Source organism: Haliotis rubra, unplaced genomic scaffold (assembly GCF_003918875.1).
Source record: "Haliotis rubra isolate DU_JTF1 unplaced genomic scaffold, ASM391887v1 Scf189, whole genome shotgun sequence".
Lineage (NCBI taxonomy): Eukaryota > Metazoa > Mollusca > Gastropoda > Lepetellida > Haliotidae > Haliotis > Haliotis rubra.
This window is the reverse complement of record NW_025765880.1, coordinates 1,537,501-1,551,987: the sequence shown is the minus strand read 5'-3', so window position 1 is coordinate 1,551,987 and position 14,487 is coordinate 1,537,501. Positions and strand designations below refer to the sequence as shown.

Below are 14,487 nucleotides of genomic sequence, written 5' to 3'. Positions count from 1 at the left end.
ATTCGTCGTGCAAATGACGTTAGTGCCAAATCAGGTTTTGCACGTGCAGTCGATCACGTGATCTTCGCATCGCAGTTTTCTTCATATGCACGTGTTTGCATTGGCCTCAAGAATTGAAGAAACACTTTTAAACCACAGTTCCAACGGTACTTGAAATGCCACGATTGTCAAATCTGCAACGTGAACGCGCCGTTGGCATGTTGCTAGCGGGAAGATCAATTATTGACGTCGCAAGAGCAATGGGATGCAGCCGTCGTACTGTGTATGACTTGCGAGGTCGTCTACAACAAACTGGCACCACTTCTGATCGCCCAAGGTCGGGTCGTCCACGTGTGACGTCACGAGCAGAAGACCGTCAAATCGTCCTACGTCACCTACGTGACAGATTTCTGCCGGCAACACGAACCAGGGCTGAGATGTTTAGCGTTCGACTGTACTCACAGACCATTCGAAATCGGTTGCGGGCTGCCAATCTCCATTCTCGACGTCCATATCGTGGGCCAATATTGACGCCGTTTCATCAACGTCAACGTCTGCTGTGGGCGCAACGTCACCTCCGATGGACCCAGAGAGACTGGAATCGAGTCGTCTTTAACGATGAATCCAGGTTTACCCTCAGATTCGCGGACGGCAGGCGTAGAGTCTGGAGACGACGTCGTGAACGGTATGCCCAATGTTGTGTACAGGAAGTCGACAGATTCGGGGGCGGAAGTTGCATGGTGTGGGGTGCTTTCTGTGGGAACAACCGTTCCCGACTTCTGGTCATCCGTGGAAACCTCACAGCTGCTGCTTACCGCGACCAGGTGCTCACCCCTGAACTCGTTCCTTTCATGGCGGCTCATGGCCCAGGTCTACAGTTCCAGCATGATAATGCTCGGCCGCATACCGCGATGTTGACACGAAATTTCCTTCAAAACGCTGGAATCAACGTCATGGACTGGCCATCGAGGCCCCCTGACCTTAATCCAATAGAGCACGTTTGGGATGCACTTGGGAGAAGGCTTCGTGGTCTTAGGAACCAACCTCAGAATTTGCAGGAACTTGGCGCTGCCTTGCAAGAGCAATGGCGCAGAATCCCCATCACGTGTTCACAAGCATCAGGCAGTCGATGAGGAGACGGTGTTTGGCAGTGGTGAATGCGCGGGGCGGCCATACACGATATTGAACTGAGAAATTTCGCATTTTTGTTCTTGTGACTTGACATTCTGTATACCCATGTTTTGGAACGGCGGTGTAGCCTAATGGAACTGATTATGGCACTGTCAGTGTATCGGTACATCACACAGATCTCAGCAATGAAATAATAACAATTTAACCATCTTACCATCTCTTGTTCTTTTATAGTGCCCTGAAGAAAGAATGTGAAGTTTCTTTTTTGACTCAGTATAATTTCATTTTGTGCTATTTTGGGGAGCGGGAGTACTTATTGTTTTCTATCATTTTAAAATTATGTATATTTTGTCTTTGCATGTAACTGCAAATAACTATATGTGTATAGGTGAAAAAGTATATGTGTTTACTGATTGGCTATACTAAATAATTAAGGGGAAACGTTGAAAATAGTATGCCATAGTTTATGTACTTCGCATGCGCACAAGCGCAAAATTTGAGATGACACCATATCTGAACTTATTTCAGACATGTTTTTATTATATGATGATCACTTTTGTTGCTTTTATCATCAAATGCACAATTCGTATGGAAACTTGATCTTAGCCGCTCCATGGCTTAATGTACAGTACAAATTAACCGACTGGACTCGATTACTTACCTGGATAGAAAACGTGGAAGCCGCAGGACTGTTCTCTCGGGTAAAAGCTTTATTTGTTATTTTCCCTAAAGTTCAATATGTTCCTTATTAAAAGGGGGATAAGCCTGCATTTCTATTTTCCTCAAGTTTACCAAATGTCTGTTCATTAAATGGGTGAAGAGCTTGCATTCATTATTCATTCCTAAAGTACCCTATGGGCACACACAAACCAATGTCTTCGACATTCATCACTTCGGGATTTCCTCCCACCACTTTAAGCAGACATTTGATGGTGTATCAGAAGTACTGGAAAAGCGGCCTTAAATCCAACTCACTCAGTAGACATCTTCACGTTGCCTCCAGGGGCGTAACCAGGAAAATTTCAATTGTAAGCACAGCTTAAGGTTACTGTATGCATCAGCTCTACCTGAAGAGAAGTCCTATTTTGCGGTTTTTCCCTTCTGCAAAATCATCCACCACCTTATCAAAGTTGACATCAAAATCGCTGTGAATATGAAGCAGTGTAAGTGCGTTAAGCCGTTCCGTTACCAATGTTGACCTGAGATACGTTTTAACACGTGTCATTGCGCTGAAGAAACGCCCAGCAGTTACCGAAGACACTGGCATTGTCACAAGTGTGTTGAGGGCAACATGGATATTTGGATAAAGATCTTCTTTTGCGAAGTCCAGTGTTGCCAACAAACACGATGGTTTCTCCTCTGCTGGAACATCTTGCCAGTGTGATTGCCATCGCCTGATTTCTACTGTTTGTTGCTCATGTGAGTGAACTGTGCGAATAACTGATGTTATGTAAACTCCTAACCCGGATCATATGTAATGTAAACTTCATGTGCAGAACAATTTCTCTCAAACCCATTGAACATAAAACTATTAGAGTGTTTTCCACTGAACGAAAGCAACAGCCTATTGCGCAGTCCAAAACATTTAGACTAGATATTTATTTGAAACAATAATGTGTTTCGTGTTAGGCAAACATCTCTCTGATTCTCAGCTGAAACCATATGTACAACGTAACTCAATCTAACAGCTAATGACTACAGACAGATTACACAATGTCTCAGTTTCACATCGGACTCTTATCACAACGCCTGTTACCTGGGTCGACTGAGAACGAAGAGTACAAAGCACAGTTTTACACGAACATGGGATCAGCGGTGACTCCATGTGCTGATTGTCCGTTAAATAAGTCACAAACCTTCTATGAAAGCACACACACACACACGTACGCACGCACGCGGACGCGCGCGCACGCACACGCACACGCACGCACACGCACACACACACACACACACACACACACACACACACACACACACACACACACACACACACACACCACCACCACCACCACCACCACCGCATTTAAAGGAACACAAAACCAAAAACTTTTGCTGTGCAGAATTTATTTTGGAATAAAGTCAAGTGTCCATGTCAAGTCTACACCAACCACATAATCCCAAGAGCAGTGAGACCACGTTACGACAGGGTGAGACGTTATGTCCAAAGTCGAGAAAAAGATCAGTTGAAGGACTGAATTCACTAGACGAACTCGGATATTGCACATTCAAAGAAGCAGTTTCCTGCCGCATCAGATTTCCTTTCACACATTGTGTGTGATGGGCAACTGGTGCAGAACGTTATCACTTGGGACCCGGCGTTGCAGCTGATCCTCCCTTGAGCCTCGGTTTCGACGATGACTTCACACATCAGGATCGCAGCCACAATGGACAGTGTAAAGAAAGAAAACATCTTCATGTTTCCCTGGTGAAAAGAAACACATATAGGAATTAAGTTTTTAAACATGTTTTCAGATGTCTTACTGAAATGTTCATGATCATAACATGACTTACATACTTCAAAACCAGATCTTAAGAAGTAGAGCCGCCTTCTTTACCTGTAGTATTACATTTTCTTTGTTGGTTTTAACTCTACATTAAGCTAGAGTGAGTGAGTGAGTGAGTTAGGTTACGCCACTATAAAAATATTCCTGCAGTATCCCAGCGCCGGACACGAGAAATGAGCTTCACACATTGTACCCATGTGGGGTATCGGACCAAGGCAGGGCCTTCGTCGTGACGAGCAATCGCTTTAACCGCTAGGCTTCCCCACTACCCCACATTAACTGAGAAGACAGTTATATATAACTCACATATGATTTGTAAGAGCTGGGGTTTTAGTTATATTCCACGCCAGAAATGGGATTCAAACACTACCAATGTAGACGGGGGTAGCCTAGTGGTTAAAGCGTTCACTCGTAGCGCCGAATTGTTCGATTCCCCCCATGGGTACAATGTGTAAAGCCCATTTCTGGTGTCCCCCGCCGTGATGTTCCTGGAATATTGCTAAAAGTGGTGTAAAACTAAACTCACTCACTTACCAATATTGTCTTCGGCGCAAGCAGCGAACGGTATGAGAGCCCTTCTACCAATCCACCATCAGACATTACGAACACTAAATCTTCCATCTTTAAAAGTACACATGACGTCGGAATTGTTTCCAAAACATTTCCCCTAATGTTTGAATCCTGCGTGAATGGAACTATTTATCAACAAAATACCGCGGCCCTACTATTGGCACCAGATTAACAAAAGAAATAATAGAACTAGACCGTTCGTACAGTTGCTCTAACAGGTATGCAGTTTGATCCTTTGGTAGGTCTAATATAACTGCTACTGGAGTCATACGTGATAGGATTTTTAGATCGAAAACATATCCATGCTGTTTCACCCATGAATACCTGGGCTACAATTAGTCTTTAGCAACCCATGCATGTCGTACGAGACGACTGACGGTATCGCGTAGTCAGGTTCGCTGACTTGATTGACACATATCATCGTGTCCCGATTGCTTAGATCAATGTTCATGATGTTGATCACTGGGTTGTCTAGTCCAGACTCGATTATTTCCAGACCGTCGCCATGTAGCTGGAACACTGCTGAGTGTGGCTTTCAACAACAAACACTCCATGCTGTTTCCAAATCATCGATTAATGATATCAATGTCTACAGAACTATATTTCATTGCAAAAGTATAAATTCATTTTTAGACTTGAATAAAGAAAAGATGTGTTTTTTCCCAATTAATATTTATAATATTATTCCAGCTGTTTCATATACAGAAATATTCTTGGTATGTAACAGCAAGGGGTGAAAGGATGACATACATCGTTACTGAATAATAATAGAGCTCGAGGTTCTTCATGATAGAATTCTTTTGTGCACTTTTGCACATATGTATTTATCGGATGATCCACTGGTGATGCATGAAGACTCATGATGAAAGCAATGAATTCCACAGCTATTTTAAGCGTGCCAAGCTTGTCGGACAGAATCTGAAATTTGGGGTTGATTTTGTTGATTGCGATGTACTGCTGGACGGTACAGCGATGGGAGTAAACCAGGTGAAGTCATTCACCAAGTCTGCCAAGAGTCGGTCTTTTGTGGAGAAGCTTTCTGGGGAACCACTGCATCGTGTATATATGCAGTGTGTGGAACAAAATAGCAATCCCACCTACTCCTTCGCCTGGATGAAGTCGGCTGGTCTTCAATGTGTAACTGAGGGCTTTCTTTTTGCTGCCCAAGACCAGTCACTTCCCACTCGTAATCGCCAAAATGTGATTCTTAAAGAAAATATCAATATGAAATGTCGACTTTGCAATGAATTCACAAAGACTGTCCAACACCTTGTCAGTGGATGCCCTTCCATGGCACAAACAGTATATCTTAAACGACATGATGGCATGGCTCGTTGCTTTTACTACCGTCTCCGCCATGTCTGTGGCTTGGACTCCGAGGTTCATCCATGGTACGACCCTGAACATGTCCAGGGCGTCACGGAAAATGATGCTTTCAAACTTCTGTGGAATAGGCCCATATACATTCTCAGAAGAATTCCTGCCAACGATTAAACCTGATCTTGTCCTGTTTGATAAAGCCAATGAATTTATTCATATCATTGAATTTTCTGCCCCTTTTGACAGCACCGTGATTGGAAAGATTCAGGAAAAGCATGTTAAATGAAATGTCGACTTTGAAATGTCTCAAATGACACACTGTCGTCAGGCTCCCCATTGTTCTCGGTGCCCTTGGTTTGGTACTATCTTTAATCTGTAAAACATAATATTGTAACAAGCTGGTGTATTGCACACGTAGGGGCAGATGTGTTATTTATGATAATACTCTTTAAAAAAAAGAAACTTGACATAGGACAAATTTAAATTTTAGGAAAATATTTGACACAAACCAATCCATGCTGAATCCATTGCCGACGACAAAACGTTTGAAAAAAGAAACGTTTAACAAAAACGTAACGTTACACTCACGTCTGTAGTGAATCGCTAAAACGCACCCTACATGAAATGCATGAGCATCATAAAATTGTATATCACCCTGAGCTGAAGCCTATGACTGTAGGCTTAAATTGCCACCAATCAATGGTACTCCATATGCATTGCTTTAAACATCAGACTGAGGAAGTCATTGATAATTAGGATATCGACATGTTTGTTTAGGTGGGGTCCATTGTCCTATTTTCAATCATGTAAAAATTCAAATCAAAAGTGTAAAAAACAGTTAAAAATTGGTCCAAATGATATTGTTTATGATGATAATGCATGCACATTCACAAAGAGTGATAAAGTTGGGTTTTGGATATGAAAGAATGGTTGTTTACCGTAAAAAGGGACCCAATGCTGAAATTGGATTTTTGTCTCTTTAAAACACATTCCAACCACTTGAGGTTTAATTTTTGGATCATCATGACTTTCGACTGTTTTAGGAAGAGTCGTCAAACGGGAAAAGACTAATTTTTCCCTTAGATACTGTAAAATCTTGCCTATTTCTGTCCTTGTATAAGGAAGCATAACGCCAAAACGTACCCATTGTAACTTCACCTTGCATGAAATGCACGTGAAACCTGTTGGAAACGGGTATATAAGGCCCCTAGATTTATCATTTCACACCATACATTCACTACAATGCCGAGATTAACAGCAGAAGATGGCCCTCTCCCGCTCTTCTGCATGTATCACCGCCACCGAGGATCGCTACATCCGGTTGAGACATTTTCGTTCAAACACCACGGCCGCATCATCCACAACAATCCAAATCCTTGGACTACTCCGAATCTCCGACCAGACACTGCGCAATAGCTATGTAGTCTGTCTCACAGTCCCTGAACCATATTAATTTCCCTACTGCCAAGCCCTCTCTGCAGTGCTAAAGCCCTAAATAAAGCAAGTCTAGATTTCCTCAGGTTCAGGAAACTTTTGAATTTGGAGATAAGTTCAAATTCATAAATAATTTTGTTGGTGTTCCACACAGCTCTTGCACCTTGGTCATCTAGTGGCCAAGTGACATTGTGGGCAGCAAGTTTCCCAACAGTAAAATGTTAGGCAGTAGGGGCACTTGACCGGCCCACATGAGGTGATGACAGCATGGAGATAGGACAGGGCTTAACAGGAGGGCCAATAAATATGCCTTTCACTTATAGCGTTATCTGATGGTTGTATGATGTGACTTCTAATTGGTAATGACCCCAGCACGTGTAGCCCCAATGCAGATGTTCTTAGTCTCTGAATCTCTGGTCTCCCTAGGGCTTCTTTTCAATATAAATGGGTTTGTTTGTTACTATAAAAATTATGTATATTCAGAGACTAAGCCTTAGTCTATTGGCTATGGAAAGCCAGACGTTTTGCCAGAAGACCAGTTCAACGTCACGTCGTTCCCGACATCAACGTGATCTTTGGAGCATGGCAATGCTCGACCTCACGTTGCACGTGCTTGATAGGACTTCCTCCAGCAAAACAATGTTCAGTTGTTACCTTTGCCTTCTCGATCACCGGATTTGTCCCCCATTGAACATCTATGGGATACTCTTGATCGACGCTTGCGCCAGCGTAATCCGCCACCTCAGACACTACAAGAACTGCACATAGCACTTCAGCAAGTGTATGAGAACATTCATCGAGACAGCATTCGGCATCTCCTTTCTTCTATGGGTCACCGCTGCCAAGCTGTTATCGATGCTCATGGTGGTCACACCTGATATTAACATTTTATTCTGACCAAGTGGCTTTAATAGCCATCTGTGGTTTTACCAAACACTTTCTGGATACTCATGTTTGAGAAATTTGTAAAGTGATGATTTTACTGTAACTGAGCAATGATGTTATGCTTGAATCAGTTATATGCACTCAGTAAGTAAACTCCAAAGCAGCAAGTCAAGTTTCTTTTTTTGAAGAGTATATATTGTTCTAAAATTGAACCAATTAAGTGTGATTAATTTAGAGTGAAATACAGTAACAAAACAGATTGTACTTCACTCCTACTTGACAACAGTATAAGAATCTATACCGAAACGTCGCATCATAGTTTAGTTTTACGCCGCACTCAGCAATATTCAGCTATGTGGCGGAGGTCTGTAAATAATCGAGACTGGCATATATAGACTAATGCTTAGTCTCTAAATATATTTAATTTTGACAGTAACAAACAAACCCATTTAAATTAAAAAGGAGCCCCAGGGAGACCAGAGATTCCTGAGGAAATCTAGACTTGTGCTTCATTTAGGGCTTTAACACTACAGAGAAGGCTAGGCAGTAGTGAAAATAATGTGCTTCAGGGACTGTAAGACAGACTACTGCAATTGCAGCGTTAAACTACACGTGAACCATACGAAAGACTTCAGCTTTCCTGACCATGTTCAATGAATTCTTTAAAAGATGCCAAGGATATCTCCTAATATGATGGATACCCAGGTATGAACATGCATTTGTATTGTTGAGCCGTGGCCTGAAATACCTCACTATCCCGCAATAAAGGATCGACCTGTAAACCGTTGACCGTTTCATCTGAAAAAGTATCTTTGTCATCAGTGAAGGCTATCAGTTACTATTGAATCTTAAAACAGGTTTGTCAGGTTTGAATAATAGCATCAGGTATATTCTTGTTTTCTTATTTGGACTATTCCATTATAATATGTATGTAACAGGTAGTAGCTAATCTGTTCGTTGAACCGTAAATGTTGTTTTTAAAAGGCGTCTGCGAACTGTCTCTCTGCGTAATGGGAGGATACGCGGAATCCATGTCCAACATAATATCTAATATCCGCCATGTTCACAGTGCAGCAGTGAATGTTCGAAAAGATCAAGGGAGCAGTTATTGTGGACAAGAGGACAAATACTATAAAAATATCAATTTATTAATATCTAAAAATCATAATGATTTAACGATATCAAAAAAATGATAACTGAAATCCTAAATAAGATATATAAAATTGAATTATTGATATGACAACATTTTTTTCATGGTATCATAAAATACTTAAGACTTTTAGATATCACAAATTCGACTTAGAGATGTCATCAAATTCATTTTAAGATATTAAAATTTCATTTCATTTCATCAACAATTATTTCATGATATTATTTTATATCACTAATTCAAATTTGTGATGTCAATAATTCATTTGTGACATCATTATATAATGAATAAATGGTAAAACGACGCACTATAAATTAGACCTTAGAATTCAGCATACCCTATTTTGTGTACATGTAATGTGATTAACGTGCAATTAAAATTGGAGCACTGGCACCAGATTGTATTATAACGCGTCGCTTCAAAGTGAGGGCTGTAGAGGAGGCCATTAGTGGTACCGACATTACCAACAGAGTACACGCAGTGGACCCACCTTGTTTGTATACTTACCTTGTGTTGTGGAGGGGAAATAACGTACGCACAAAGTAAAACGTTCTTGGTGTCGATCAGATGGCTACTGGATCTTCTGGCGTGCGCGCATGAGGCTTTATATACGTATAAATTTTGGACATTAATTGTGACGTCACAGCGATTATAGTCACGTGAAAATGTCCGACCGATTATAAGGCCGACCAAAGGCGTATTTTGTTTGTTGTGATCTTCAATCCAAACGTCATGTGATCCAGTGTCACTCTTCTCGTCTTAATCACGTTTTATGTACGAAGCCATACGTCGACTGGGCCCGACTGCTTTTGGGATAATGACAGGCACCTGGCAACGACTTAGCAACTGGTAACGGAATAATCGGAGTCCATCTAAATGAACATGTCAGTGATCCAACCGATCGGGTCCAGTAGAGATCATCGTTTTGCAATCTCTGTACCATTTGTACAGGATGTAGGTACGATTCTGCTGAGGAACTGAATAAACCCAGTTAAATTAAACAATGTAAACGCCGGAAACAAGTCTTTCTTAGACCGGATTCTTAATATAACTCTAGTCTAGCTTTAGCCAGTGCACGATATATACAGCAGTCAAGAAAGGTTTCCAGACTTTGTATGTGTGGAAGCAATAACATTTCTGAGTACCATGATGGGATTCGAACCGTGTACCTTCTGATCCGAAGCCGGTTGCCTCTTCCACATGACCAATGAGGTTATCGCAAGCTGACAAAGTACAGAAGACGTCCGTATCGAACAACATTAGTAGTTTGCGTGTATTAAGGACACTACTGAGTGAGTGAGTGAGGTAAGTTGAGTGAGTGAGGTAATTGAGTGAGGTGAGTGAGTGAGGTGAGTGAGTGAGGTGAGTGAGTGAGGTGAGTGAGTGGAGTGAGTGAGAGGTGGTGAGTGAGGTGAGTGAGGTAAGGTGAGTGGAGTGAGGAGGAGTGGTAAGTAAGTTGGAGTGAGGTGAGGTGAGGTGAGTGAGGTGTGAATGCGTTAGTGAGTGAAATGAGTAAGTGAGATGAGTGAGTGAGTGAGGTGAGGTGAGGTGAGATGAGTGTGTGAGTGAGTGAAGTGAGTGAGGTGAGTGGGTGAGGTGAGGGAGGTGTGTGAGTGAGTGAGTGGGTGAGGTGAGTGAGTGAGTGAAGTGTGTGAGTGAGTGAGGTGAGTGAGGTGAGGTGAGTGTGTGAGTGAGTGAGTTGAGGTGAGGTGAGGTGAGGTGAGTTGAGGAGTGAGTGAGGTGAGGTGAGTGAGGTGTGGTGTGTGGGTGTGAGTGAGTGAGTGAGTGAGTGCGGCTTTTGGAAATATTCCAGCAATATCACGGCCGGGGACACCAGAAATCAGTTTCACACACTGAACCCAGGTCTTAACTACTAGGCTAGCCGCCCACCGTCCCAATTGGGTTGCGAAGTTTAAAGGAGGGGTCGAGATGGGGGAAGAGTTTGCCCAGAAGACCTAAGATTAAGAAGACATTTACAAATGTAGTTGCTATCAAAATGAAAATATTGATGACATAGATGCAATAATTATTAACCTGTGGGCGACTCGTCGAGCGTCACATCTTTGATTCAGTAGGAATCCCTCAAGAGAGATTTGAGAAAATTCTGAGAAATGCGCACGACACGAGTTTTCAGCATGCTAGTTCCAATCGCTTCTGACTGTTCAGAAAGCTCCATGTTTATCAACTCTGGTGAAAATCTATATATTTTTTAAACAGACCCATCTGGTCTTGTTGAGACCTCGAACGCTGGGTCTACCACTATCATCCAGAAAATATACAACAGCCTCATGCGACAGCTGGCAATGTGATGACAGCTGTTTTCTGGTGGACCTTTTGAAAAGGTCATCACACCTTGTAAAGAAATCAGCTGTTCTTGCTCGTAAAACTTGAAAATGAAAACTATAAAACTTTAAACTTCCTCATAAGGGCAAGAAACAAATACAAAATAGATTTGTATATTTGTGTTATCACCTACTGCCGATCATGCCATTACTATGTGTTTATAACATGATGGAATGTGCTATTTCAACCCAGATAGTCATAATGGTGACACATGCACGCCATCATGTCCATCAACTGCTCATACTGGTGACTATCGGACAGCCCGCTGGGTGCTCAGTTCAACAGGGCCAAGCTGCTTCTGTCGTTGAATGTCGGGCAGCTGGCGAGGTGGTACAGTGCTTACAACAGCTGCAACCACAGGTATAGTGTGAGCAAACAAAGGCTATAAGCACAGGTAAAGTGCTAAGAAACAACATCTACAAGCACGCGCTTGCACAGTGCTTGAAACAAAGGCTAGAAGCACGGCTATGGTGCTAACAAATAAATGTAACACACACGGTGTGGTGCCAACAGACAACAGCGACAAGCACGGAGAGGTGCCAACAGACAACAGCTACACACACGATGTAGAGCCAACAGACAACAGCTACACACACAGTGTGATGCCAACGGACAACAGCTACAAGCACGGGGTAGAGCCAACAGACAACAGCTAAACACACGATGTAGATAAAACAGACAACAGCTACACACACGGTGTGATGCCAACAGACAACAGCTACACACAGTGTGGTGTAAACAGACAACAGCTACACACACAATGTGATGCCAACAGACAACAGCTACACACACAGTGTGGTGGCACTAGACAACAGCTACACAAACAGTGTGATGCCAACAGACAACAGCACAGCTACACACACGATGGTAGAGCCAACAGACAACAGGTGTAAACAGACAACAGCTGTACACACAATGAGCCAACAGACAACAGCTACACACACAGTGTGGTGCCAACAGACAACAGCTACACACACAGTGGTGCAAACAGCTACAACACGCAACAGACAACAGCTACACACGTGTGTGCCAACAGACAACAGCTACACACAGTGTGGTGCCAACAGACAACAGCTACACACACTGTGTGGTGCAAACAGACAACAGCTACACAGAGTGTGGTGCCAACAGACAACAGCTACACACACGGTGTGGTGCCAACAGACAACAGCTACACACACGGTGTGATGCCAACAAACCACAGCTACACACACGGTGTAGTCGCAACAGACAACAGCTACACACACGGTGCGGTGCCAACAGACAACAGCAACACACACGGTGTGGTGCCAACAGACAACAGCTACACACACATTGTGGTGTCAACAGACAACAGCTACAACCAGAGTGTGATGCCAACAGACAACAGCTACACACACAGTGTGATGCCAACAGACAACAGCTACACACACGGTGTGATGCGAACAGACAACAGCTATACACACAGTGTGATGCCGACAGACAACAGCTACACACACGGTGTGATGCCAACAGACAACAGCTAAACACACGGTGTGATGCCAACAGACAACAGCTAAACACACACAGTGTGGTGCCAACAGACAACAGCTACACACACGGTGTGATGCCAACAGACAACAGCTACACACACAGTGTGATGCCAACAGACAACAGCTACACACACAGTGTGGTGCCAACAGACAACAGCTACACACAGTGTGGTGTAAACAGACAACAGCTACACACAATGTGATGCCAGCAGACAACAGCTACACACACAGTGTGGTGGCACTAGACAACAGCTACACAGTGTGATGCCAACAGACAACAGCTACAAGCACGGGGTAGAGCCAACAGACAACAGCTACACACACGATGTAAAGCCAAGAGACAACAGCTACACACACGGTGTGATGCCAACAGACAACAGCTACACACAGTGTGATGAGAACAGACAACAGCTTTACACACGGTGTGATGCCAACAGACAACAGCTACACACACGGTGTGATGCCAACAGACAACAGCTAAACACACGGTGTGATGCCAACAGACAACAGCTAAACACACACAGTGTGGTGCCAACAGACAACAGCTAAACACACACAGTGTGGTGCCAACAGACAACAGCTACACACACGGTGTGATGCCAACAGACAACAGCTACACACACGGTGTGATGCGAACAGACAACAGCTATACACACAGTGTGATGCCAACAGACAACAGCTACACACACGGTGTGATGCCAACAGACAACAGCTACACACACGGTGTGATGCCAACAGAGAACAGCTACACACACAGTGTGATGCCAACAGACAACAGCTACACACACAGTGTGATGCCAACAGACAACAGCTACACACACAGTGTGATGCCAACAGAGAACAGCTACACACACGGTGTGATGCCAACAGACAACAGCTACAAACACAGTGTGATGCCAACAGACAACAGCTACAAGCAGAGAAATAGTTCATAGTACGCAAATTACGCACCCGAGCCCCTGTAGAAACTAGTCGTCATAGGACTGAATCCCACATTCATCCTAATCATGATTCCCGATCTGTCAAACAATAATCTTCTAAATGAATAGACAATGCCGACAGTGACCAAATGTAACACATGTTATATTTAAGAATACACTTTCTCGGTATGGCATAGCTTCTAGTGCTTTTTTGTGTTGAGTCCCGTCTGGGATTCGAACCCACACTCTCAGAGTCAGGCATCTCATCGCCAACACTCAAACACAGCTATCTGACACGCTTAGACTTACCTAAAATATAAGTGACAAAATCCTTTTCCGACTGTACAGTTCTCAATGCATCGTGAGCATATATTTATACGTTACTGTCAAAAAGTGACAATTCCCGAATGGTTGGAGTATCCCTAAGATACGAATGGTTGGAGTATCCTAAAATACGAATGGTTGGAGTATCCTAAGATACGAATGGTTGGAGTATCCTAAGATACGAATGGTTGGAGTATCCTAAGATAACATTCATCACAAGCACAGACAGGTAAATAGTTCAGCTGAAAAACACACGTGAACTATGGTAAAAGTCAAAATAGGGAATTACATTGGGTATAATTTGTGTCACTATCCAGTAAAATTGGAAGGTTTCTCCCTATTCTCACCAGCCCACTCATTCCATATTGAATGAACAATCCCTTGTCACCTTGTCCCCGGCAGCCATCTTGTGTCAA

General features: G+C 43.1%; 1 protein-coding gene across 1 annotated transcript in view; it reads right to left on the bottom strand.

Moving 5' to 3' along the window:
* Window positions 1-11,566: 11,566 nt before the first annotated feature.
* LOC124274208 (trace amine-associated receptor 1-like) overlaps window positions 11,567-14,487 on the bottom strand; it is a 19,219-nt gene continuing 16,298 nt past the window's right edge. Inside the window, exon 2 of the mRNA XM_046709514.1 lies at window positions 11,567-11,664. Coding sequence (XP_046565470.1) covers window positions 11,567-11,664 — 98 coding nt within the window. The remainder of the gene's footprint in view (window positions 11,665-14,487) is intronic.